The 27878-nt window shown below is 42.3% G+C and overlaps 1 protein-coding gene across 1 annotated transcript in view; it reads right to left on the reverse strand.

Moving 5' to 3' along the window:
• Positions 1 to 27878, reverse strand: part of lama4 (laminin, alpha 4) — a 116790-nt gene that overhangs the window by 597 nt on the left and 88315 nt on the right. The window contains exons 32-39 of the mRNA XM_039657000.2: positions 24793 to 24946; positions 24536 to 24711; positions 13111 to 13300; positions 12698 to 12856; positions 6475 to 6634; positions 3957 to 4087; positions 1311 to 1404; positions 936 to 1055 (exon numbers count right to left, since the gene is read on the reverse strand). Coding sequence (XP_039512934.2) covers positions 936 to 1055; positions 1311 to 1404; positions 3957 to 4087; positions 6475 to 6634; positions 12698 to 12856; positions 13111 to 13300; positions 24536 to 24711; positions 24793 to 24946 — 1184 coding nt within the window. The remainder of the gene's footprint in view (positions 1 to 935; positions 1056 to 1310; positions 1405 to 3956; positions 4088 to 6474; positions 6635 to 12697; positions 12857 to 13110; positions 13301 to 24535; positions 24712 to 24792; positions 24947 to 27878) is intronic.

Consider the following 27878-nt stretch of genomic DNA (forward strand, 5'->3'; position numbering starts at 1 on the left):
CAAAACAATGACACTGACATATTTTAAGATTTACCAGTGCAAGTTTCTTTCAAACAGCTCAAACATGTGTTTTAGTCTGGGACTAGCTTAATCCTTATCTTTGAAACCAGGGGTATGTAACTTTTGGTCCAGTAGCAGTAAAAAGGGTTAGGGTTACATTTTTTTGGTTTTACTTTGGCTTTAAAGACACCTAATGTAATATGGGACCACCACTTTTGAAACTGTTTGCAAAAAGTGGCACCAAAAGCACTAGGACTCTTTAAAATGTGTGCATTTCAATTAGAAAAAAAAATATATATAAATATATATATATATATATATATATTGCATTAAAGATAGCACAAATACACTTTAAAGTGAAATGTTGAAAATATAAAACTTTCTGATGTTTCTCTGCAGTGTGAGCATTCAAAACAACTCAGAGATGCTCCGTTCACACACATGATAATAATAATAATAATAATAATATATATATATATATATATATATATGGTCAGTATATTAGACCCTAGCATTCGGTCTTAAAGTGACAGCAGCATTCCTGTCTGTGTCATTGGTGTTAATCAAAAGGCAAAAGATTTTAAATAAATGTATACAGGTTAAATAAACCTATTGTCCCTGAAAAACATAGTTTATTTATTTAGTAAATAACACATTGTAACTCTTGTCCTATTGCTTGAACAAATTTGCTTTGTTGTTCTTTTTTATATAACAAAAATAAAATGTATATGTATATATATATATCATTATCATGAAATAAAATATTTTTTTCACCATTATCTTGAAATAAAATATCATGAAATCGTGAAAAAAGGGGTCCTGTCCATCCCGTCCCGTATTCCACCATGCCAAAGCTGGTCGTCCTATATCTACCCCAATGAAATGTGTATTTAATGAGTGGCCACTGTCTCTGAACATCATTAGTGGTGACTGACCTGGAGCTCCACCAAGAAACACTGGAGCGTCGGACCTCTGCGCTGGTTCCCTGACAGACGCCACGACGTGACTGACCTCTGAGTCCACGTCCAGCTGCACCGTGGGACCATCTCTTATCACTGGAAACAACATTAACATGTTTAATGATGGCCCACGCCTGCCGCCACAACGGCACAGTTATCTACAACTGAGCCAATCTATAATGAGTGGTTATTTCTCTATACAAATTGAGTCCTAGCTGGAAAGAAAAAAATGATTAGTTCGTTTAAAATAGTTTAGTTATAAATGTTGATGATTTAAGGAAAGCACAACGTACGAGACTGATGGAATGATACATTATAACCATATAAAGTTTATGGATTTTAAGTCTCTACCTGTGATCTTGTGCCAGCTTCCATCACAGATTTCTTCTGTTGGAGACACATATGTGGAGAACTCACGGATACCATTACTCACCACGACCACCACCTACAAAAACCCCATCAAATCAGTCACATGACTTCCTATCAAATATCTCTTGCAAGAAGGGATACACATGCACAAGGCCACAATCGAAAATTTGCATTGCAGTTGTATTGCATATGATCATCCTCTAATCTCGGCTTCTTTGGTTACTGTTCTTCGCTCAAACGGCTTTACAACATTTCCCAAAGAATCAATCTGAGATTTCTGTGAACAGTGCGATATTCAGTCAAATGTGCTCATATATGAAATTATTCTCTGTATATCAATACAAAAATGATTTTTTATAACAAGTTAATAATATTAATGAACTTTGGAGCAAATGTCCTTGTTGAGAGTTGGAAAAGGGTTTGGAGAAGATTTGGAGCATGTATACCCTCCCAGGAGCGGGCAACATTTTAACATATCTTTGCAAAATTCCTTTATCATTCTTTTAAAGCTATCCAAACGGACAGCCCTTCTATAGACTCCCTTGTGGAAAATAAGTGCACTTAATTGTATTAAATGTGCACTTACAGTGTGCAGTACTTCTAATCGGAAAAGTTTATTTAAAAAAATAAAAAATAAAAAAACTTTACTTATAATATAATATTAAGGAAGCCCTGAAAAAATCTGTAAAACAACAACAACAAAAAAATCTAGCATTTCAAGATTAAAGTGGAAAAATTTTGAGATTAATGTCGAAATATTTCGAGATTAATAAAGTCGAAATATTTCGAGATTAAAGTTGAAAAATTTCAAGATTAAAGTCGAAACATTTCGAGATAAAAGTAAAAAGCTACTATTTTGTGTTAATCCATGGCAGTTTGACTTCACAAGTGCATTTCTTTACACACACACACCCACGCGCGCGCGCTCTGAACCAGTGGATGCACACTGGTATGAACGCACACACTTCTATGGTCGTAATACCTCGAAACATTTCGACTTTAATCTCGAAACATTTCGACTTTAATCTCAAAATGCTAGATTTTTTTTTTTTTATGTTGCGGTTCAGGGCTTTTGTATAATATAATATAATAAACACGCTTACAATTAAAAAAAAAGTGCACTTTGTAATAATGTCAAATAAAAAAGTAGTATGTACATTTTCAATTGTTTTTAAAGAAATACACTTAATTTGATGGACTGACTAACACTGATTTTAAATTTAGCGAAGTTAATAGATTTTAAATGTACTAGATTGCAACTTCATCATTAGAAATTGTAATAAATGACCTTCAAGTTTCAATATAAATTAAACTAAAGTAAATTTTTGTTTACCATAAATGCTTGTAAGTACATTCATCTACTGATTCATCCACTTTAACCAGATTTCAAAGACAAAACTAGTATGAAACTGCATTTTTGAGATGTCCTTAAGTCCTACCTAAATGGGTTAAACAAGTACCCTTAAAGGAGAACTCCGGCGAACAATGAACCTTTGGTCTAATAAAACATCGGTACATAGTCAACCATTCTCTGAGATTTGTTTTCATGATAATCGAATGTAAAGAGTTTTATCTCTAAAAACTGTTTAGCGTATGCTAGTAATGGGGGCATTGACTAAGTAAAAAGAAATCGCTAGTTTATTCCACTAACAAGGCTCAAAATAGCCCCACACTAACACAGTAACATAATGAGGCTCCATACATACAAAACGAAGCATTGAGAACTTTGTAAGTGTACAGACCGTTTAATAAGAAGATACTTTATGAAGACAGTTCACTTCGCGTATACAGACAGGAGCCATCTTAAAAAATAGTCTCGATAAGTCAAACCACGAACGTCGTGCTGAGTGATCTGAACTCTATGAAGTTCAACGAACTTCTGAACTGTATGAACGGCGTTCGTGGTTTGACTTATCGAGACTATTTTTTAAGATGGCTGCTGCCTGTATACGCGAAGTGAACTGTCTTCATAAAGTATCTTCTTATTAAACGGTCTGTACACTTACAAAGTCCTCAATGCTTCGTTTGTATGTATGGACCCTCATTATGTTACTGCATTAGTGTGGGGCTATTTTGAGCCTTGTTAGTGGTATAAACTAGCGATTTCTTTTTACTTACTCAATGCCCCCATTAATAGCATTATACGCTAAACAGTTTTTAGAGATACAACTCTTTACATTCGATTATCATGAAAACAAAACTCAGAGAACAATTGACTAGGTACCGATCTTTTATTACACCAAAGGTTCATTGTTCGCCGGAGTTCTCCTTTAATTTCAACTAACTGCATTTAATAGTAATTTAAAACAATCTTACATTTTTGTGTAATTGTAAGAACCATGCTATGAAGTGTCCAAAAACATTACATTCATTTCAAAGTGAACTACATTCTTTTAAAGAGTATTATTTCTGTAAAAACCACTCTTATTAAATGCTAAAGTATACTGCTTTTCTCAAAGGCTTACAGTACATTACCCCCCAAAAAACTTGTCTTACAGCAACATTTCCTTGATTAGTCAGTAATCATTTGAAGGCTTGGCTCAGTGATAAATGAATGATATTTCAAGGACAGACATGTGGTCCCACAGCATGGGGTGTGTGTAATGAATCTCTGATGGATCTTCAGACCTGGCTTTGATAGATGTACAAGGTGAGATATTCCTTCTCTCCAGTGAAGACATGCAGTAGCACTCCTGACGCCACACGAGGACGCACCTCCATCACCAGCTTAAATCTTGAGCCAAGATCAAAGGAGTCATCTGCATGTCAGGAGAAGAACATCATTTATGTCAGCATATTATCATTGGATTCGATTCTAATGAAGGAGACATCTGATTCTCATGGCTCTGCATGCTGGAATCGTCCTCTTGAGCTTAGCAGAGTTATGTGCATGTGTAACCCCCTGAACACCACACCAGGGCGTGAAATTTCTCTACGCACATTCAACAGCTGAAACTGTTTCCCAAGACCTTGAGGTCTGCTTAAATCTTCCCCAACCTCAAGGGAACCAATCGGATCGCTGCAGCGTGGCAATTTTCACATTCCTCTTCTCTCGCAGGACCCTCTGTCTGTCTCTGGCTCTCACTTTTGTGTTGAGTTTTTTTTTGGTATTCTAGTGCAAGATCAGCACAAATTTCCAAGCTGGTTCATGTTTGGTTCTCACCATAATGTTTCTCACCAGCGAAACACACTAAGTCATTCTGATGAAGCTTGTTGACCAGTTAAGGCCACTGTAGCTGCTTAAGCAGATTTTTGCTTGCCAAATGTTTGCACACACCTACCCTTTCTTTATCAGTACTATTTTCCACAATTTTTAATGATAACAATATCATCAAGACTGTGAAATAACATTTCATTTTGTGATAGTCGTTTATGAGTCCCTTGCTTGTCCTGAGAAGTTAAACTGTTGATGGTTCTTGAGTAAATCGGTTTCCAGTTCCTGCACATTCTTTGGTTTTTCAGTTTCTTTTGTAATTTGAACCCTATTCAACAGTGACTGTTTGAGTCTTAAAGGACCCAAACAACACTATTACAAAAGCTGAAAGGATTTGCAGATGCAACTCAATGCATTTAGAATATTTTCAACGGTTTGAAGGTCTAAATTTCAGTTTCAGTGCAGCTTCACAGGCTCAATACGATCCCAGCTGAGGAATAAGGGTCTTATTTAGCCAAAAAAACATTTAGCACAAATGATCGTCTTGCATGTCCACGACTTCACGCATTGCATAATCACATTGAAAGGTAATGCGTCCGACATCATTGTTTTAAACCTTTTATTGTTTATTTTTGTAAATGGCGTTTGACTTAGTCTTTGCATGTTTGCTTTGTTAAAGGGATACTCCACTTTTTTTGGAAATAGGTTTATTTAACTCCCCCAGAGTTAAACAGTTGAGTTTAACCATTTTTGAATCCATTCAGCCGATTTTCGGAAATTTCGAAGAACATCAGTAACCAGACAGTCTCATTGACTTCCATAGTATATATTTTTTTTCCTACTATGGAAGTCAATAAGACCAGAGAAACTGTCTGGTTACTGATATTCTTCGAAATATCAGAAAATCGGCCGAATGCAATTGGAAAATGGTAAAACTCAACTGTTTAACTCTGGGGGAGTTGTAAAATGAGCCTATTTTCAAAAAAAGTGGAGTATCCCTTTAACACTAGGTCTGTACATCAAGCGTGACCTTTCAGGTCAAAAGTATATACATGTTTATTTATTTATTTATTTTTTTTTTAGAAAATGGCCGATGGTTTGGCTAGATAAGACTCTTATTCCTCAGCTGGATGTGAATATTTGGACCTTCAACCCTTTGAAGTCCACTATATGGAGAAATATCCTGGAATGTTTTCCCAAAAAAGCATACTTTCTTTTTCGACTGAAGTAAGACAGACATAAATTTCTTGGATGACATGGGGGTGAGTAAATTATCAGCAAAGTTTCATTCTGAAGTGAACTAATCCTTTAAAACAGCAACCATTTTCCTAGACAGCTCTACACATTCTGGGTATCTCAACCAACTTCATTAGATGCATTCTGGGATGTTTTTAAAACACTACTGAAGGGGTTAATATAGCAATGTATGTATACGCCTTATTCACGGCAGCGCCATCTTTGATTTTTAATGAGAATGAAAGCGAGGCTGTGAGGGATAGTCATGCATCTCTTCAATAGGCTGTTACTGTTATTTAATGTGTTTTCGGATTGTTCTGCTCATGAAACACTGGAAAAATATCTTTCCAAGACATTTCAGTTGACAAAAAACTCCCGACAATGTAAGCTGTGGGAAACTGTAAGCAATCTAGGAGCTTTATTCCCCTTTTTACAGCGGATGCCATTGGAAACACGGTAAGTCTATCCCTCACAGCCTCACTTTCATACCTGTCATGGCGCTGCTCTGAATAAGGTCTCTGCTGGACATCTCCTGTCAAGCATATGTCAGATATTGTCAGATGAAACCATTTTAAAGGTCATAAGAAACTTCAAGAGAAAAGAAAGTTCATTCGAGTGTGTCCAGACTTTTGATTGCTAGATTATAGCGGAATACACTACTCAATTGAGCTATTTGGTGAGAATACAGTCTCCTCTTTCTAAAGCATTTAATTAAGAGAATTTGAGGGAGAGCAATAAAGATTTAGAGAATGTTACCCAGAAGCACGTATCCTCCCTCCTCAGTGAAGTATGTCCCTGGTTCAGAGGGGCCCTCATAGCAAGGTGTGACCCCAAAACTGCTGGAGGCCGAGGTGAGCCAGCGGCCATTCAGCTGGAGTCTCCGCATGCAGCCAGAAAAGCTAGACACAGACGTCTTCTACAAAAGTATGAGAAGAATGAGAACTTCAGAACCTTATACTTTTATAAAAGGTTTTTTAACAGTCATCATTACCATAAACTATAATGCAAAAGAGGCTGATCAGGACCCAACAATAATAACCAAAAAAATCAATAAAAAGACATGAAATGTTGATTTGAGGGTTTTTTTATGACATGATAAGAAAGAATGTATTATGTGCTATAAGAGTTTGGGCAGCAGTCAAAGTATTGATTTAGCCGTCATTATATAAAAAAACGGTTTGACTGTAGAATGTTGCAATTGAACAGTTCCAATCAGTTATTCCAGAGAGCCATGTAAAAAGATGCATCATAGTAGTGGAAGAATTAGCAAAATTCTGTTTAAGATTCAGTATAGAATGTGACAACCTCCCAAATGTATTTATTGTCAACTACCATTCGAAGATCTCATTTTGAAATGTTCTCACTCAAAGCACTGCATGCTGCTTCTGATTCCTGGGAAAGCTGGAACGGCTGGTCTAGGATCAGTTTTATATTAGAATAATAATAGAGTATTGGCAATTTGATAAGCAGTACAGTTCATATGGGGTGATGATGGCGCAGTGGGTAAGACACATGGCTTTGGTATGAGAGACCCGGATTCGAATCCACTGTGAGACACCAATGTGTCCCAGAGCAAGACACTTAACCCCCGACCTCTGATATATATATAGCAATTGTAAGACGCTTTGGATAAAAGCGTCAGCTAAATGAAATAAATGTACATATCTGTGTTTGCGCTAAAAACAAACTGCTGTTTTCTAGGCAATAAATCAGTTTAGAATTTGAATAAATCTTTTCACTTACACGCTGCAAACTTTCAGGAGTGGCTTCCGCTTCATTCATGAATTTGAACAATTCATTCTCCTTTCCCCAAAAAAACTTTTCAAGCTTTCTTTTATACAACAACACACCCTGAGTTTTGGTTTATAATGTATATAGTTGAATATATATATTTTGTTAATAAAATAATTGTGTTCAGTTAATTTACTCAATGTTTCTGCTTAATAAATCGTAACTGAACTAGAGTCGCAGCACAGATCAGCAGCAGGAGTCAGATTTCATTCATCACGAGAGTGAGGAGCTGACTGACAAGATGATGTGCTATAGCAACACATTCTCATCCCAAAAAGTCATATAACTGACGTTTTGGGACGTCTTTTGACCATACGTCAATATCCGCCTTTTTAGGGCCCCCTTAAACGTCGGTAGATGGCGATCCCGGGTCGTCATACAACTGACGCTTTACCTTTAACGTCAGTTAGGTGATGGGGTAGGTTTAGGGTTAGGTTTAGGTCTGGGGTAGAGTTAGGATCCCATAACCTCATCTACCGACGTTTAAGGGGGCCCTAAAAAGGCGAATATTGACGTATGGTCAAAAGACGTCCCAAAACATCAGTTATATGACTTTTTGGGGTGAGACTGCGCTGGCTATAGTCGTAATATTTGGTGTAAAAGCGCCTATTTAACCAAATTTGTCATTGTACTGTTTTGTTGTTGTGTTTTCCATTAAGAATAATAGGCTATTGAACTCACAATTTAAGCAATCTGCCCCAAACTAGCTCTAATTTGAAAGTGAAAAATGCACGGGCACACATAACGGTGCGCGTCCGCGGTGAGGAGCGAGCAGAACAGTGCGAACGTTTATTCCTACTTCCATTGGAATTAATTAAATATGCTTGCTCTGCTCCGCACCATTATGAATGCCCATGCGGACGTGCGCGTTTTACTTTCGCTTTCAAATTAGCGATTGAAAAACACCCACCAGTGATACTGGTATTACCAGTGTTGTCACATGTCAATTAATCGGTGGGAAAATATCCTCACCATCACATCCCTAGTCACTCACATCTGTCTTTTATTCCATTGATTTCTCTGTGTATTTAACCCCGTGCTTTTCAGTTGTTCCCGGCCAATCAGCAAACACTAATAGCACTTTTCCACTGCTGATACGGCTACGGTTCGGCTTGGTTCGGCTCGCTTCGCTTTTCCACAGTGTGCTACGACTCGGCTCGGCATGGCTCGGTTCTCTTTTCCACTGCAGTTAGTACCGCTTCAATGTGGGTGGGATTATATTTATTAAAGGAGAACTCCGGCGAACAATGAACCTTTGGTCTAATAAAACATCGGTACCTAGTCAATCGTTCTCTGAGATTTGTTTTCATGATAATCGAATGTAAAGAGTAACAACTGTTTAGCGTATAATGCTAGTACTGGGGGCATTTACATAAGCAGTGTTGGGAGTAACGCATTACAAAAGTAATACATTACAGTAACATATTACTTTTTGCTGTAACGCAGTAGTGTAAGGCATTACTAATCAATTTTCAGTAATATTTTACTCGTTACATGTTCAGTGAGGCTTGTATTACAGTTGTATTATTATTATTATTGTATTATTGTCTGCTTTTACTTCTTAAAGGCAACAGACTATGTGAAAGTTTTAAAGCAGTCTTTTAGTGCCAGTTCAGAGCGGTCACGTCTGTAACATTGTTTTTTCCTCATAAATGCGAACACGAAAACTAAAATTAAATGAATATTTTAAGTTCTATGGAGACTAGAGAGCCGACCCTTCCTCATCCGATTTGCGCAGTGTAATTAACAGAATTACAAAAAATATATTTTGCCTCCTATTTTTTTTTTGTCACGCATGAATGTGTGTCTTTTCCCTAATATTAAAAATAAAACATAGACTGATATTTGTCTAATGCCTGGAGTCCTTTACGGAAGTAGCCTATACGTTTCAATACATGTATTTTCTGAGAATTTTTATTTCAAGTTTTGACTGCAAATGTCATGTCCATAATGCTGGACTTCCCCAATTTTAAATAATTTATCCTCAACTAGTTTTGTGGTGTAGGTCTACGTATTTTATAATGTTAACTTCAAATAATACTAATAGCCTAATTTAAAGATAAGGCAGCATTGGATCTGGACGGTAAGGAGAATAACGCTGGGAGTTGGAAGAGGTGTGTCGCGATTCTATAGGTTCGTGGATCTGAGTCGTGTGGCGAATCGCGATTTCGGTTTCATATTGCATATCGCTACAGCCCCAAAGTTAAGTTCTACTTAGTTATTTTGGTGAAAGTAACTCAAAAGTAATACATGAGTAATGTAACACATTACAATTCTGAGACAGTAATATTGTAAGGTAATGAATTACTTTTAAATAACAGTTTTTACAGTTTGGAAGTAACTTGCACAACACTGTACATAAGTAAAAGGAAATCGCTAGTTTATATCCCTAACAAGGCTCAAAATAGCCCCACACTAACACAGTAACATAATGAGGCTCCATACATGCAAAACGAAGCATTGAGAACTTTGTAAGTGTACAGACCGTTTAATAAGAAGATATTTTATGAAGACAGTTCACTTCGCGTATAGAGACTGGAGCCATCTTAGAAAATAGTCTTGATAAGTCAAACCACGAACGTCGTGCTGACTGATCTGAATGTATGAAGTTTAACGAACTTCTGAACTGTATGAACGGCGAACAGGATCGACTTATCGAGACTATTTCCTAAGATGGCCCCTGAATTGAACTGTCTTCATAAAGTATCTTCTTATTAAACGGTCTGAACACTTACCAACAGTGTTGGGAGTAACGCATTACAAAAGTAATACATTACAGTAACATATTACTTTTTGCTGTAACGCAGTAGTGTAAGGCATTACTAATCAATTTTCAGTAATATTTTACTCGTTACATGTTCAGTGAGGCTTGTATTAAAGTTGTATTACAGTGAGGCTTGTTCTATGTTCTATGGAGACTGGAGAGCCAACCCTTCCTCATCCGATTTGCGCAGTGTAATTAACAGAATTACAAAAAAATATAGTTTGCCTCCTATTTCTTTGTCACGCATGAATGTGTGTCTTTTCCCTAATATTAAAAATAAAACATAGACTGATATTTGTCTAATGTCTGGAGTCCTTTAAGGAAGTAGCCTATATACGTTTCAATACATGTATTTTCTGAGAATTTTTATTTCAAGTTTTGACTGCAAATGTCATCATGTCCATAATGCTGGACTTCCCCAATTTTAAATAATTTATCCTCAACTACGTATTTTATAATGTTAACTTCAAATAATACTAATAGCCTAATTTAAAGATAAGGCAGCATTGGATCTGGACAGTAAGGAGAATAACTCTGGGAGTTGGAAGAAGTGTGTCGCGATTCTGTAGGTTCGTGGATCTGAGTCGTGTGGCGAATCGCGATTTCATATTGCATATCATTAGAAGCCCCAAAGTTAAGTTCTACTTCTGTAGTTATTTTGGTGAAAGTAACTCAAAAGTAATACATGAGTAATGTAACGCATTACAATTCTGAGACAGTAATATTGTAAGGTAATGAATTACTTTTAAATAACAGTAACAAGTAATATCTAATGTATTACAGTTTGGAAGTAACTTGCACAACACTGCTTACCAAGTTCTCAATGCTTCGTTTTGCATGTATGGAGCCTCATTATGTTACTGTGTGAGTGTGGGGCTATTTTGAGCCTTGTTAGTGCTATAAACTAGCGATTTCTTTTTACTTAGTCAATGCCCCCATTACTATCATTATACGCTAAACAGTTTTTAGAGATAAAACTCTTTACATTCGATTATCATGAAAACAAATCTCAGAGAACGATTGACTAGGTACCGATATTTTATTAGACCAAAGGTTCATTGTTCGCCGGAGTTCTCCTTTAAGTCTGACCGTTAGAGTTTATCCGCTCCACGGCAACCAACGAGAGGAACGTCTGCACTTCGTCCACTGGCCACGATTCAGCCATTTCTTTTTTGAAAGTTTTCTTTCTTCTTTTTTCCTTCAAGCAAGTCAAAGTCATTTTTAAACAAGTTCTTCAGTGGTGGCTGTTACTGACTATTTAAATCTAGCGGGTTTGATGTCTCGCAAATGCAATGACGCTGACTGTGACTATTCTGTCTGACCAATCAGTGATCTGCAGTGTGTTCACGTCACATTTTAGTATCGGTACGGTACACTTGGAACCAGTGTTGTAGTCGAGACCACCTCACTCGAGTCCGAGTCGACACCGAAACCAGAGAGAGTCGAGTCCGAGTCAAGACCGAGTCCATAGAGAGTCGAGTCCGAGTCGAGTCCGAGACCAGAGATGGTCGAGTCCGAGTCAAGACCGAGTCCATAGAGAGTCGAGTCCGAGTCGAGTCCGAGACCAGAGACGGTCGAGTCCGAGTCGAGACCGAGACCAGTGAGGGTTGATTACCTCATTTACTTTTATTTACTTAGAGAAATCCTTTTTTTTTTTACTGAATTTACTTAGAGTTTAAAAAATATGATCAGTTTAGGGTAAAAAGGCCACATAGTAGGTGATGTTAAAAGTAATTTTATTACAATTTGTCATGCGCAGTTGCGCACTAGAAAATCACCAATCACTGGGCGTGTCAATCAATTTAAAGAAATATTTTATTAACATACATTAATAATCATGAAAAATATTTTTAATTGAACTCGAGTGGACTCGGGAATAATTCCGAGTCATAAAAAAAAAATGTTCGAGTACGAGTCAATTCCGAGTCCAATTGGACACGAGTCCATGACAAGACCAACACCATTAAAATATGGTCTCGAGACCGAGTCCGAGACGAGTCCGAGTCTCGAGTACTACAACACTGCTTGGAACCTCAACAGAGGTGGCCATTTAAAGCGAGCCCGAAGCGTGCCGTACCGTAGGCTACCATGCAGTGGAAAAGCGCCACAAGGGAGCCGTACCGAGCTGAGCCATACTGTACCATGCAGTGGAAAAGCACCAAAGTGTGCCGTACCGAACCATACCATACCATACCATGCAGTGAGAAAGCGCCATAACTTTATTGGTAGTTCCTATAGCGCTGGTTTAGACCCGACTCTGAAGTAAGAGCTAAATTAGTTCCCCCAAAAGGAGTTCCAAGAACTAAAATCATTTATAGTTCCTTTGGTGCGAACACGGCAAAATTCGGGTACTTCCGCCAAGAGTTCTGGGAACTATGAAAAGGTTCCTCTGGTGCAAAAGACCCTAATGAGGGATCACAATACCTGAATGTTTTTAATCGCCTGATCAGGTGGCACACCGCCGACATACAGAGGATCCTGGACAACAAGCATTGAGATGTTTCCGCCCGAAGCTCTGTCCTCTAATACCGTAAGACCGTCAATCATCAGTCTGCCCATATTTCCACTTCTGATGAAGATAATCTACACAAAGAGAGAGAGAAAGAGACAAGGTGTCACATAAAAGGTGTATTAGAGACACTCTTATAATAGCCAAACTATTAAATAATTACAATTAATTTTACTTTCAAGACTGACAAATAAAACAACTGAAGTGAACATCTCAGCATTGGAAGGTGATCATTATCTATTCTGTTTATCACTATCTATTAGCGATTACATTTAGTGTAGCTAATGCCGCAGAAATGGCACGTGTTATGAACTTTAGTCATCCTTACATCATGCCACTGTCCGTCACTGTACTTCTCTTTGGATCGGACTCTGACTTGGTCTTTCCCTGAACTGAATGTGAATACCAGTCTTCCATGTGTGAGGAACAGAGCCATGAAGTTCTCCTCAGACTCGTCAGCCATGTAGAAGATGAGACCGAATGCTGATTGAGTTTTCAGAGATAGAGAAAAGTGAGATCTAAAAAAAAAAAGAGATGGAAGAACAGAAAGCTCGGTTATGTATCACTACATTTACCAATGCAATCCTTGTGCAGGATCAAACTTATGAAAAATGTGGGAATTTGCTAAGAATGATTGCGTCATTTGCATGCTTTGATGTTATTGCTCCACTGCTCTTTACGGATCTGAATGCTGAAAGTACACTCAACTTCATTATTCATTATTCATACATTCATTAGACATTATTCAATATCACTTGATAAATAACTGCTGATATGATCTAAAGACAACGTATGGCAGACAAACAGTGCTGAGGTTTGTGAATAAGGCACATTTTATAATATGACGAATTTATGTAGCTATAAGAATGGCATACTATCATATTACTGTTTCTGCAATATATATATATATATATATATATATATATATATATGGTAAAAATATTAGGTAGGTGTTAGTAGGTGTTTTAGCATACTCTTCAAAACACCATCAGGGACACTATCAAGGCTAACTAACTGTAGTGGAATAATAGGGTAATATTATGGATATACACTGTTAGACCTTACCAGGTTTATTACAGTAAAATACTGGCAACAGGCCAAATTCTGACACTATCATACCATTTTCCATTAAAACAGTTATATACCGTAGAAAACAAAACTAGCCTACAGGAATATACTGTGAATTAACAGCTCTCAAAGTCAACACTCAGAGACTGTGTTCCTAATCACACCCTATACCCTCATTCACTGTCTATTCCCTACATTAGTTCACTAATATAGTCCACTTGAATGAAAAGAAGTGAGTGAATTGAGACACTGATGAACACCTGATAAACAGAATCACTGAAGCACAGAGAAACAAGAACTGAGAAAGAGAAACACAAGATCTACAACTGACTTCCAGCAACACTGAGTGTGAAAACAGTTTACAAACCAGTTTAACATTATTTATTTCATACATGTACAAAAGTTCTTGTTGAGAATTAACAGAGATTTAATTAATAATAAAGTTTTTTGTCACCATAATGGAGATCAGTATTTGCTTTAGTAGGTCTCTTATCCCTGGACTTGTGACATTTATCTCTCTCTGACTGCTGTAACAGTGAGTTTTAAAACACATTTGTTGTAGCAAGAAAAAGTCAAGAGGAAATTGATCTGGTGTTATTGGCTTTTGTGATGATGTCATGATCATTCTGGATATGTCTGATTTTCAGATCTTTCCGGTTTATACTCTTAGAATAAATGGGTACTTAATATGAAACTTACTTTAAGTTATGATTATAAAATAAATCTGAGAATCTACAACATGAAATCAATATGTTGGTTAATCATGTCTTCTAAATACTATTGTAATCACATAAAACATTTAAATAATATCCTGTTAAAGTCAGACACACACAGACATCAACAATTATAATATTCATCTCAACAACGGTAACATTCAAAAGTTTCATGCAGCAGTGCATGCTGGGTTCCAGGATTGTATAAAACTCCCAGCATGCACTGCTGCATGAATAAAAAAGAAATTGCCACCATTACTGAGATTAATGTGCTAAATTTTGATATATTGGTGTTTCAACAACACTGTAGCGATGTTTTGGTTTATGTATGATATGTTAAAAACAAATAGTCGTAATTAATTGCTGTGGTTTCACGGTGGTGGTAATGTAACACTTTTGGTTGAGACTGAAACTCTGAATGAGTGAAAATGAATTATTTAGTAAATGAACAGACCATATGATGATTGTCATATTTTGACAAATCAAATCATTACTAAACTGTATATCTGCACAAGTGTGACTTGCACAAAACACAGCTCACAGCGTCTAAAGAAAATCTCATATTACAGCGTCAGCAGACCAACTAAAGCAAACACTGATCTCTATGATGGTAACTTCAAGCCAAACATTTTTAAACATCTCAACAACATCTTCTATAGATGTATGACAGAAATAAAGCCATACTGGTTAATAATAAGTGTAATAATGTGTAATGGCTGAAGTCAGTTGTAGTTCTTGTGTTTCTCTATTTTCTGTTCTTGATGTTCCTCTTTCCTTCAGTGATTCTGCTTGTTAACAGCAGGTGTTCATCACTAATGCTCAACAATCACTTACATATTCCCTTAATTATCTCACTGCAACACTGCATCAATGTTAATTTTTACTCTTTGTAGTGTGGATTTTCCTGTGGGGTTGAAAGGGTTAACAGTGTAAGATAAAAATACACTCCCACAAAATGTATTTTAACAGTAATAAACTGTAAGTTATAAAACGTCTCGGTTACGTATGTAACCCTCGTTCCCTGAGTAGGGAACGGAGACGTTACGTCAGAAGTGACGGAGATTGGGGGTTTCGCATAGAAAGCCAATCCTCTTCGAGTATTTAAACACGAGCCAATGGCATGCAATGCCTTGGGGCTGCGGAATTTTGCATAGCGTACTCCGCCCTACTCCGTGAGTATAAAAGGAGGAAGTGAACGCAACCGCAGTATGTCTTCGCTGAGGAGCCAAGACTGAACTCGGCGTCTACCCAGCGATACAGCAGAAGTGGCAGGGAGACGTAACGTCTCCGTTCCCTACTCAGGGAACGAGGGTTACATACGTAACCGAGACGTTCCCTTCCGTAGTCACTTCGAGTTACGTCAGAAGTGACGGAGATTGGGGGTCAGTGCCATCACGCCATCTTCAAGCTGTCTTCCAGTGCCCTGCGAAAGTCTGGACCCCCGAGCCTTTTACCTCTTTTTTTTTTTTTTTTTTTGGGGATCCGACTTTGACACAGGATTACCAAGGTACACTGGGAAACATATCCCGGAAGGGACATGCTACTAGCTGCCTACCGAAGGGAGGACTTACGAACACATATGGCCACATAGGAACACATATGGAACACTGGAGTACCAACCGCAGGTGGCTACTAATTTCAACTCCAGGGGTGGCAGATGGCTTGCCAAGGGAAGACACATGCTCAGAGAGGCTTACAGTGGATAATACACATGAGACGGTTACCAAGGGGAACCGTGCGCATGGAGGCACCTAGCCAGCATCCAGAGCAACAGCAGTGGTGCCCGCATCGTCGGTGCTGGAGGACTCAAGACTTCAATGGAAGAACTGAGGAAATATCGCACTTATCCAGTCCGGGGAGTGGAGTGGCGAGCAAGCGAAGACACCTGAGCGGATCCAGAACTGGCCGAAACGAGTACGTGAGAGGATACCGGCTCAATTCGCAGATTATAGAATCTGGCGAAGGTGTTGGGTGTCGCCCAGCCTGCAGCTCTGCAGATGTCTGTTAGCGAGGCGCCGTGCGCTAAAGCCCAAGAGGAGGCTACACTCCGAGTGGAATGGGCCGTCACACCAAGGGGGCACGGAAGGCCTTGCTGCTGGTAAGACAAAGCAATGGCATCCACTATCCAGTGGGACAGCCGTTGCTTTGAGAGAGCCCTTCCCTTCTGGCTCCCCCCATGACAGACAAAGAGCTGGTCTGAGGTCCTGAAACACTGCGTTCTGTCGACATAGGTGCGGAGAGCACGTACCGGACAGAGCAGTGCCAAGGCTGGGTCTGCCTCCTCCAGGGGCAGCGCTTGCAGGTTCACCACCAGGTCCCGGAGGGGAGTGGTAGGAACCTTGGGCATATATCCAGGCCGGGGTCTCAGGAATACGTGAGAGTAAGCCGGCCCGAACTCCAGGCACACTTCGTCAACAGAGAGTGCGTGCAGGTCCCTTACTCTCCTGATGGATACCAATGCAATCAGGAGTGCTGTCACATAGGACAGCAAAAACTCTACCGACTGCAAAGGCTCCAGGGGAGGCCTCTGCAGAGCACCCAGGTCTACTGAGAGGTCCCCAGAGGGCAGGAGGGGAGGGAGGCGGATTTAGCCCCCTCACTCCCCTCAGGAACCTGATGACCAGGTCATGCTTCCCATAGACTTACCTTTCACTGCATCATGAGACGCGGCAATGGCCGCGACATAAATCCAAAGGGTGGAGGGCGACAGCCTGCGCTCCAACCCCTCTTGCAGGAAGGAAGCATGACTCCGATCGAACATCTCCGGGGGTCTTCTCAGCGAGAAGAACACCAATTGACGAAGAGGTTTCACTTCAACGCATAAAGGTGTCACGTGGACGACGCTCTTGCGGAAGTGATGGTTGCCGCCACCGCAGGTGGCAGCGAACTCAAACCTGCCTCGTCCCGTCCTGGAGCCACACGTGCAGCCTCCAAGATCGGGACGAGGGTGCCACAGAGTGCCCCGTCTCTGAGAGAGTAGGTCCGGTCTCAGAGGAATAGGCCAAGGAGGTGCTGTCGCGAGGAGCAAGAGTTCGGAGAACCACGTCTCGGTGGGCCAGTAGGGGGCTACCAGCAAGACCTGCTCCTCGTCCTCCTTGATCTTGCACAACACCCGTGCAAGGAGGCTCACTGGGGGAACGCACACTTGCGTGGGCCCCGTGGCCAGCTGTGCGCCAGCACATCCGAGCCGAGAGAGCCGCGGGTCAGAGAATAAACTGGGCGCAGTGGGACGAGTCCCGAGAGGCGAACAGGTCTAACTGTGCCTCCCCGAACTGGTCCCAAATCAGCTGGACCGACTGGGGATGGAGTCGCCATTCGCCGGAGATGGGACGGGCCCGGGACAGCTCGTCGGCTGCCCGGTTCCGGTCTCCAGGAATGTAACTGCACGAAGGGACCTCAGGTGCTTCTGACTCCATATCAAGAGGTGGCGGGCGAGCTGCGACAACCGGCGCGAGCGTAGACCCCCCCTGGTGGTTGATGTACGCTACTGCCGTAGTGTTGTCTGAGCGGACAAGCACATGCTGGCCCTAGAGCACGCTCGGAAGCGGTGCCGGGCGAGCCGTACTGCCAACAGCTCGAGGCAATTGATGTGCATGAGGCGCTGGGCTCCTGTCCAGGAACCGGCGGCTGCATGCCCATTGCACATGGCACCCCAACCCGTGGTAGACGCATCCGTGGAGACAACGAGATGCCTGGAAACTCGCTGAATAGGGACCCTGTCCGTAAAAAGCTGAGGTTCGACCACGGGAAGAAGGATCGGCGGCACGTCGGAGTCACTGGAACTCGGAGCGAGCCGCGATGCCATGCCCACCTCGGGACTCGATCGCGAAGCCACAGCTGAAGCGGTCTCATATGAAGCAAACCGAGCGGCGTTGCCGCGGCCGCGGATGCCATATGCCCCAGGAGCCTCTGAAATAGTTTCAGTGGAACCGCACTCTTGCCCTCGAACTGTCGAAGACAAGCCAGCAGTGAGTGCGCGCGCTCGTTCGTGAGCTGCGCGGACATGGCGACCGAGTCTATCTCCATGCCGAGAAAAGAGATCCTCTGCACGGGGCAAAGTTTGCTCTTTTCCCGGTTGACCCGAAGGCCCAGACGGGCTAGGTGCCGTAGCACCAGGTCTCTGTGTTCGCAAACCTGAGCTCGAGAGTGTGCTAGTAACAGCCAGTCGTCGAGATAGTTCAAGATGCGAACCCCGTGTTCGCGAAGGGGAACAAGGGCTGCCTCGACGATCTTCGTGAAGATGCGAGGGGACAGAGCTAACCCGAATGGGAGAACGGCGTACTGGTATGCCTGGCCCTCGAAGGCAAACCGAAGAAACGGTCTGTGTCGAGGGAGAATGGAGACATGGAAGTACGCGTCCTTCAGGTCGATCGCTGCAAACCAATCCTGATACCGAACACATTCGAAAATGCGTTTGGCCGTGAGCATTTTGAACGGTAGTCGATGGAGAGAACGGTTCAAAATGCGCAGGTCCAGGATCGGTCGTAACCCACCGGTCTTTCTTGGGGACAATGAAGTAGGGGCTGTAAAGCCCGGACCTCACCTCGGCTGGAGGGACCGTCTCGATTGCACCCTTCGCCAGCAGGGTCGCAATCTCCGCTCTCAAGACTGGGGCATTGCCACCAACCATCGTGGAGCGAACTCCCCTGAAGCGGGGAAGAGACCGTGCGAACTGAATCGCGTAGCCGAATCCGATCGTTCTGATGACCCAGCGGGAACCCCGGGAAGCGCTAGCCAGGCTTCCAGGAAGTGAGCCAACGGGGTCATGCGAACCACAGACGTCCCCCCGGAGGGGCAGCGAGGCGGGTCGACCGGCATGCGTGCAGGAGTTACCCCGTCCGGATGCACCGTCGAAACCCGCTCCCCGACAGAAGAGACCAGGGAAGGCAGAGCGTTCCACGGGGGTCTGTTCTGCCGGGGGTCTGGCGACAGAGGGGGAAGGGATTGGCGTAGCCCGGGGACGACACACGCACCCTTCCGCGCCCTCCGAGACAGAGAGGAATGAACGGGGCGACGCACTGGACGTCGTGTGCGCTCATTCCAGTCTGTGTGCTCAATGACAGTGTCAGCTTTTCCTCAACCAGCTCAGGGAGCTAGCTAGAACAAAAGATTCTCCACCGGCCCTCCACCGGGGAAGGAGGGGCCCTGCCACCGCCTCCTGAGAAAAACCATGACACTATCACTGAGCGGCCCGCCTCAGGAACATCGCTTCGCCTGGCGTCTAGCGGGGCACGCGGCCTGAGGGGGGGCTCTTTTCTTGGGACGCTTACCTGTGGCCTCCTCCGCGACGCGAACCGGCTGAAGGCTGCTGCTGGGGCCGCGTGGGAGGGAAGGGAGCCGCAGGGGGGCGTCCTCGGCGGCGAGCTGGCGGAGGCGTCCGAGCCGACGGCTGGTTGGAGGCAGCAGCCGGCCGTCGGGGCAGAGAAACCGCCTTCGTCTGCTCCTAGGCGGTCGAGAAGTGCTGGGCAAAGTCCTGGACCGCACCGCCGAACATTATGATGCTCCTGGACCACAGCGGTGGGCATCACCTGACCAAGGGAGCGAGCGACCGCCTCCGTGACCCGTTTAAGGACAAGGTAGGCGACAGGCTCGCAGCTCGCTTGGTCCGTCACCTCCTCGTGCACATTCCTGAGCAGCTAGCTTTGTAGGTGCTCATCATATGCAGGGCGGAGGCTGCCTGTCCCGCCGCTCTACAGAATCGCGCCGCCATAGACGACGAGAACCCATAGGCTTTGGAGGGGCATCTGAGAGCAACCGCCGGTTGACCGGGGGAGCCCCAGCGTACCCACAGACAGCCGCCAAGGGGAGGAAGGGCGGGGAACTAAGCACGCTTTTTTATTTATTTATTTTTTTTTTATTTATTTATTTATTTTTTAGTGCGTGTCAGTTCCGCATGCAACTCGGGGAAAAAAGGAAATTGGGGTTGGCCGTGGCCGTAAGGCGGCAGCGTTACCCAAAAACCAATTATTCAGCCGCGAGAGATCGGGATGGGGCGGAGTTCCACCCCCACCCGATGCTCACGGACGCCCGAGATAGCACGGCCATCATCGCGGGATCAGACACGGCGGCGCTGACGCTCCCGAGGGAGGCAACGCGGCCGCATCCTCACTTCCCGAGGAGTCAAGCCCGCCTAGTGATGCTGTGATCGACATCGCATCATCATCTGGAGCGCTGCCCGAAGCAGCCGGTGCCACCGAAGAAGCAACCGACTGAATCGAACTAGCGCTCGCTGGCTCTCGCACTGAGGCGGGAGGTGTGGCCCGAGGAATCGTCGGGGCTTTATCCCACACCATCACCGTAAAATCACCAGGTCCCCGGGTCGACGGGCCCCCTATGGAGGAAACCGATCGAGCGGGGGGGACCGGGACTCTCACTCAAGTGAGATCATTGAGTCTCGACCTCAGTGTAGAGATGGTCATGTTCCCACAGAAGGAAAATGAGTCATCCACGAACGCTGCTGCTGCATGCTGAAATGCCCAGGCATACAAAGCAGCGATCGTGACCATCAGATGACGACAATCACACCCAGAAGAGCACGGGCGAACCGTCTTTAAAAAGACGTGCGCGTGCAGCTCTTTCAATGAGAGGAGGAAATTCACTCTTTCAGCGCTGAAGCGACCAGGGAGAAGCGCAAAGTCTGGCAGACCACTGCTCAGATCGCAGGCGATGCAGAATCTCGCTGGGTACCGCCGTCACACCAACACTGAAGAGGACGCTCGTCTCGAAGAGTCTTGAACAGTGCTTTCAGGAGTGAAGAGGTTCTCTTGGCTCCGAAGCGAAAACATACTGCGGTTGCGTTCACTTCCTCCTTTTATACTCACGGAGTAGGGCGGAGTACGCTATGCAAAATTCCGCAGCCCCAAGGCATTGCATGCCATTGGCTCGTGTTTAAATACTCGAAGAGGATTGGCTTTCTATGCGAAACCCCCAATCTCCGTCACTTCTGACGTAACTCGAAGTGACTACGAAAGGGAACAGGTTTATACTGGCAACACTGTTGCCAGTAGTTTACTGTAAAATCTTGTTTTTGGGGTCACCGTTGTGCTGAAGAGTAGAGTCTGAGCTTCAGTCCAGGAGAAGATCTACAAACATTGATGATACGCTGCATGTTGCTTTATTTAAAAGGCACGGTCTGTGTTAGTTGCAGAATCTGGTGGAAATGTCTTCATTTACAAAAGTTAATTTTTGTTGTTTCTAATTAAATAAGTTCACAATAATACCTTGCTCACATTATTAATGCATTATAAATTTAGTTGATTCTTTTAAGTTGGTTTCTGCAAGTGAAATTAGTTAACTCGAGTTTTAGTGCATTTCTACAGTAAATAACTGGCAACAGTGTTGCCAGTATTTTACTGTAAAAAAAAACCTGGTAAGGTCTAACAGTGTACAACAATTAAATGTGTGCTGTTTTTTTTTTTTTTTTTTTTTTTGCCAAAAACACATCTCAGATTGTTGTACACTATGTGGTACATTCAGTACAGAACAGATGTAAGCACACTCCTGTGCAATATCCACTGATTTGGCAGGATGGTGGGTGGCGAGTGAATAAGAAGCAGGTTTTTGCAGTGAAATACCCAGTCTTTTCTTACACAATAAACTTGCTTCCTAGCTCACCAAGTACAGCAGTACAAACCCTGCACAACATTACTAAATAGCTCAAAGTTTGTAAGCAAACTTCAGTAAATGTGTTTGTGTGTTTGCTTTTGTTATGGGGTTTAGAGTAGATGGTATGTTGTTTTCAAATACACTAAATCAACAGCAGCACACTTGCAGTAATGTAGGTCTATAGTTTCTGTGTGTGCATTTGTTATGTGTATATTGTGTCTCGAGTCCATTTGCTGCATGTATGTGGTGTATTAATGTAGTTTCGAGTCCAAGACAAATTTCCTGTAAAAGGACAATAAAGTTTACAAACAAACAAACACTTTCCGATGGCGTCATTTAATTTCTGAAGTGCCGTGATATGTTAAAAAATTGAAGGATAACCATGATTATTATCATGGTTATCGTGAAACATGTCGCCATAGGTTTCCATTTCATTTCCAATGAGCCTGGGTTGGAAATTAGCCTGGTAATATACTCTGCTACTTCGCTTTGCTTCGTAGATAGAGTCTGGAATGGCATAATTGAAACGTGTTTTCATTTTCGCATTGAGAGCTTGTCTGAAGTATAAAATCATTGGTTAACCGTAAGCCAATCACATATGACTTGTGTTATTCGCCAGCTCAGCCACATCAAACTTTCACTTTAAACACATGCGAATACGAAACCATCGAGCGAAATACCGGAGTGAACATGGCTGACCGAGTTTTGCTGCCTCCTTAACCTGATCCTCCATGAGTGCAACCAAGGGGGATGGGGAAACAATCACAACTATCGCCTTGCCGGCCTTTGGCCTCCCCAGTTTCTCGCTGACGATCGGTAATAGTAGATAAATTCAACTTTTCCCAAAACCTGTCGGGAGTAGGGCCACGACATCACCTCCATTCAAAATGTTTAACAAACACTCTTCTTGTTCAAGCTTCAGTTTGCAAATGCCAGGAATATTCTCCACAACAGAGCGAATTGCATCCTGTGTCTCAGGGGCGGAGTGAGACCAAAAAATCTACCGGGAAATTTCGTAGACCACCGGCCCTCGTCGCCGGCACGATTAGCCAATAGCATTTACAGTTTTATTGATTTAAAGGGAACTTTGTTGCACTAGTATGCTGGAGTAAAGTTCATAAATGGTCGTTCTTTCCCATAGTACTTGGACTCTGTGCCTCTAGGGGGGTTCGGGGGCATGCTCCCCCGCAAGAAAATTTTGGACATTTTAAGGTTATAATGCATCAATCTCATGCTCTCTGAGAGAACAAAGAAAAAACATTAATTTGTAGGCTACCAGGACAATAAAGAGGGCTCAAATATTTTTTTTAGTTATGAGAGTCTCAGTTTGCATTACATTATCAATGGCGTTTTAGAATGCCAAACAATTATTATAATAATGTAATAATGATTTATAATTATTCCTATGACGTACTGTAAAATCCATTTATAGCCTATAAATGTGTAAATGAAAATGAGTATTTCAAAAGTATATTTTAACCTACATTACACTATAATATAGGAAAATTAAAATACTTTTGTCCTAATTTCTTCACTTGCAAGAAATAAACCCTTGAGCTTTTATTTAGGAGAAAACACCAGATGATTGCGAGAGCAAAGTAATCACGCAGAACAAACTGGATGCTATTCTAATGTCAGTTATTATAATGGCGCAACGCCATATGGTTTAAATTTTACTTCGTTGGCAAAATATAACAAAAAATATAAAATTAGGTTTTACATTTTACATCTTTACATATCTGTGTTGGGAAAAGGGAGAAGAGAGAGTTCGGCAAGGCGGATTCGAACTCGCGTTCAGCAGCGCATCAAAAAGCTGCATTCAAACACTTCACGCCCTACGACCTACGCCACTGAGGCTGTTCTATGACGGGTGTCGTTTTGCTGTAAAGACAGGCATTTAGTGCAAATATATGCTCCGTTATAAAAAATGTAAAAAAAAAAAATTGTTTTCTTCCCTTAGCTTGGGCCATGGCGAACTTCCAATAAATACATTTTATCAGACCGGGCCGGCCCTCGTAACACTACCGGCCCACCGGGAAAACTCCTGACTCTCCCGATTGCCGCTCCGCTACTGCTGTGTCTCCATATCCGTGGTCGTTTTCGATTTCCCTAACCTAAGATAACCTCGGTGGTTAGCGTCTACGTCACAGCTCTCAGTCCGCCCTCTGTTCGCTGACTGGCCGGCTGTTTTCAGACCAAAGGAAAACTGAGAGATAGGTCGCTATCTCAGACTGAGTACAGAAGCGAACTGAAATTGAGCGGAAGTACGAAGTCTGATGTAGTCAGGCTAGTTGGAAATACCACAGTAACACAATTGTTTGGTAATAATATGTCGAGTTAATTCCACTTTGTACCATCAATACTCACTTATCTCTGATAACACTGGCAACACCCGTGTACTCTTGTCGGCTGTGGGCTGATCCGCCATAGCGATGGGCGTGACGGGTCACTCGTGGGTGGGAGGACAGGTAACAGGGAGCAGTTTCTGTCTCTGGAACATCCAAAGGATTGCCGAGTGGTAGGCTGGACTCATCCCTGCCCACCTGAGACAAGAATATATATAGTTGCATAACTGTGTAATTTTACATGGTATCCATGCAACAGTGTGTGCTGGTGCATTGCACCTTGCGGGAGTGTCCTGGACTTCGTCTAGAGGACTCTCTGTTTTCTTTGTTGAGCAAAGCAGAAGGGGGTCTTTCCACTGGGCAGTCCTGTAGCGACGCCTGCACATTCTCACTGTAACGTTGGAAGTCTTCTGGCTCTATATCTCTATCCTGCCTGAATCACACACACACACACACATCACACTTACATAAATAACCACAGTCTTAAGTCGAGTCCTACCAAACATAATTCCACTTTGTACCATCAATACCCACTCATTTCTGGAAAACACTGAACAGAAATCCAGGCATTAAAGGGGAAATGAAGCAGTGAATCAAGTTTACATGATTTACAAGATGGATTTCCAATATAATCAACAATTATATAAGGAACATTACAAATGTAAACATTTAGAAGAAAAAAAGAAAAAAACTTTGTATCTTTCGCTGCCAGGGCGCCGCCATTGTGCAGTTGACGTCACGGGGTTGGTTGGCTCAAGTTTAACAGGCTCTGGGCATTGAAAATCGCGACATCAAACTGTGTTTACACCAGTGTTTTGACTGCGAACGACTAATGTTAGGTACAGATATCAGACAAAAAGACGACGTCTCATGTTATATGTTGACAAACTGCACATAGAAACATTGTTCGCGATGTCTGCCGTCAGATATTCCCGTCTTGTCAATAACATGCAAGTTAGCACGTATTTGTTAAAGGGGAAATGAAATATCCATATTTTCGCACTGGTAGTGCTAGTAACGTTAGCTACAGCCTACATATACTAGGAAAAAGTGTCTCCGCTCTGACATCCTTCAGGGAAAGAATCGCCGCTTCCACACGTCTAACTCCCGGCACAGCATGGTAAACGTGCGCGCCGGTGATGCAGAATTGACCACGCAACACATGCTCAAGATCAACCTCTTGACAACAGATGGACTCTGCCACGGAGGGCATCGCAGGACAACAGCCACACTGACACCTGGTAAGTTAGCGTTGCAAACCCGCTCTTCGCCCCAAACCACCACTGACTGTTCTACACAGCAACGTAACTTACATGGTGTTGACGAGACGGGAATATCTGACGGCAGACATCGCGAACAATGTTTCTATGTGCAGTTTGTCAACATATAACATGAGACGTCGTCTTTTTGTCTAATATCTGTACCTAACATTAGTCGTTCGCGGTTAAAACACTGGTATAAACACAGTTTGATGTCGCGATTTTCAATGCCCAGAGCCTGTTAAACTTGAGCCAACCAACCCTGTGACGTCACCTGCACAATGGCGGCGCCCTGGCGGCGAAAGATACGAAGTTTTTTCTTTTTTTCTTCTAAATGTTTACATTTGTAATGTTTCTTATATAATTGTTGATTATATTGGAAATCCATCTTGTAAATCATGTAAACTTGATTCACTGCTTCATTTCCCCTTTAAATGCTGATTGTATTTATGTAAGTTTGGGAACAGAGTCATTATATATTACTTTGTGTGCATTACAAGTGTGTGGTGAATCTTGAGCACTATTAGAAAAGGATTCATTTTAAATTGTGTTATTACTGATATGGGCTCAAAATGAAAAATTCCAAGCAATTATTTTGCAATGGATATAAAGTTTTGAAGCTAAATCTAATTGTGTATTGAATCTGAAATTGGGCTATGGCTAAGCCACGCCCCCTCCACTCACTCGGACACAAAGTCAACATTCGAGACAGGCGCTATGGCAGCTGTCACAGTAGGAGATATTTCAAAGGAGGCAATTGGTGATTTTTGGAGACAAAAAGATTATATATCATCTCAGTCACCTAATGGGCCTTAACTATGCACTGGAGGGTTATATTAATAATTTTATTGTTGACAAGGTCGATGAAAAGCTTCAGCTCCAAGCAAAAATGTACAGGTCACAGTGTAAACGTGATAAACCCATCACCGTTTGGTGCTACAGTATTTACATGAATCATTCAGCACAACATTTTTAACATTTGTTATCTCGGTTATTTACAGATATGTTAATGAAGCTAAGTGACATGATGTACAACACAGCTAGAAGCTAACGTTAACGTTTTCTAATCTTAGTCTAACGTTAACCTAATAGGCTATATGCCCAGCTGCACTACTTCCTGAACTTCAGCCAGCTCCTTGTTTCCTGCCTGCCATTATTGGCCAAACTTGATTAATTCAGGTGTGTCTGATTATTGTTGCCTTGACTACTGAGGACAAGCACACCTGAATTAATCAATTTGGCCAATAATGGCAGACAGGAATAGGGTTGGGTTTCGAGAATCGAGTATCGATTGGAACCGGGACTAACTTTTCGTTTTTCCCGGAATCGTTCAAAAGTTAAAATTTCAATTCCTAGTTTCGATATTCACAGTCCGCCGAGCGGAAGAAGAAACCGCTGGACAACACCAACGAAGAAGCGTCTACCGGAAGTGTTGACATGGCGAGTCGAACATGAGTAGCTTACGTCGGCGGTCCAAAGTGTGGCTTCACTTTTCTAAAAATTAACGAAATCTCTGCAAAATGCAAAATTTGTGACAAGTATTTGTGACAGAAGGAGTATTTCCTTCAGAAAGACCGTTGGTTAGCAAGGTTAGCTAAACTTTTTTGACCCTGCCTCTTAAAAGAATCGAAATCGAGAATCGTTAGGAACCGGAATCGAAACAAGGAATCGGAATAGGAATCAGAATCGTTCAAATTCAAACGATACCCAACCCTAGACAGGAAACAAGGAGCTGGCTGAAGTTCAGGAAGTAGTGAAGCTGTGCATATAGCCCATTACGTTAGAGATTTTAAAGATAACGTTCAAATACGTTGTTGACTTAACTTAGAACAGATGTAGACATCCTTGTTTAATTTATCCACGTTTAGTTGGTGTTGTGGTCGCACTATAACTAAATCGCATAACTTAATCTAGAGCAGATAATTATCTCGGTTGAGATGTGGCTTGGGAAAGGGTAAAAAAAAAAATACACATCATCGCCCAGCCTCTCAAAAACCTAATGTCGAAGTTGTTCCCTGTTCTGTAAAAGGGAACTAAAGGTTCAGAGTGACACGGACTGTTTTGAGGGTGACACATCAGTTCCTAGTAAATGTTCATGCTAAGCAT

Source organism: Pimephales promelas, chromosome 13 (genome assembly GCF_988280905.1).
Source record: "Pimephales promelas chromosome 13, fPimPro1.hap1.1, whole genome shotgun sequence".
NCBI lineage: Eukaryota > Metazoa > Chordata > Actinopteri > Cypriniformes > Leuciscidae > Pimephales > Pimephales promelas.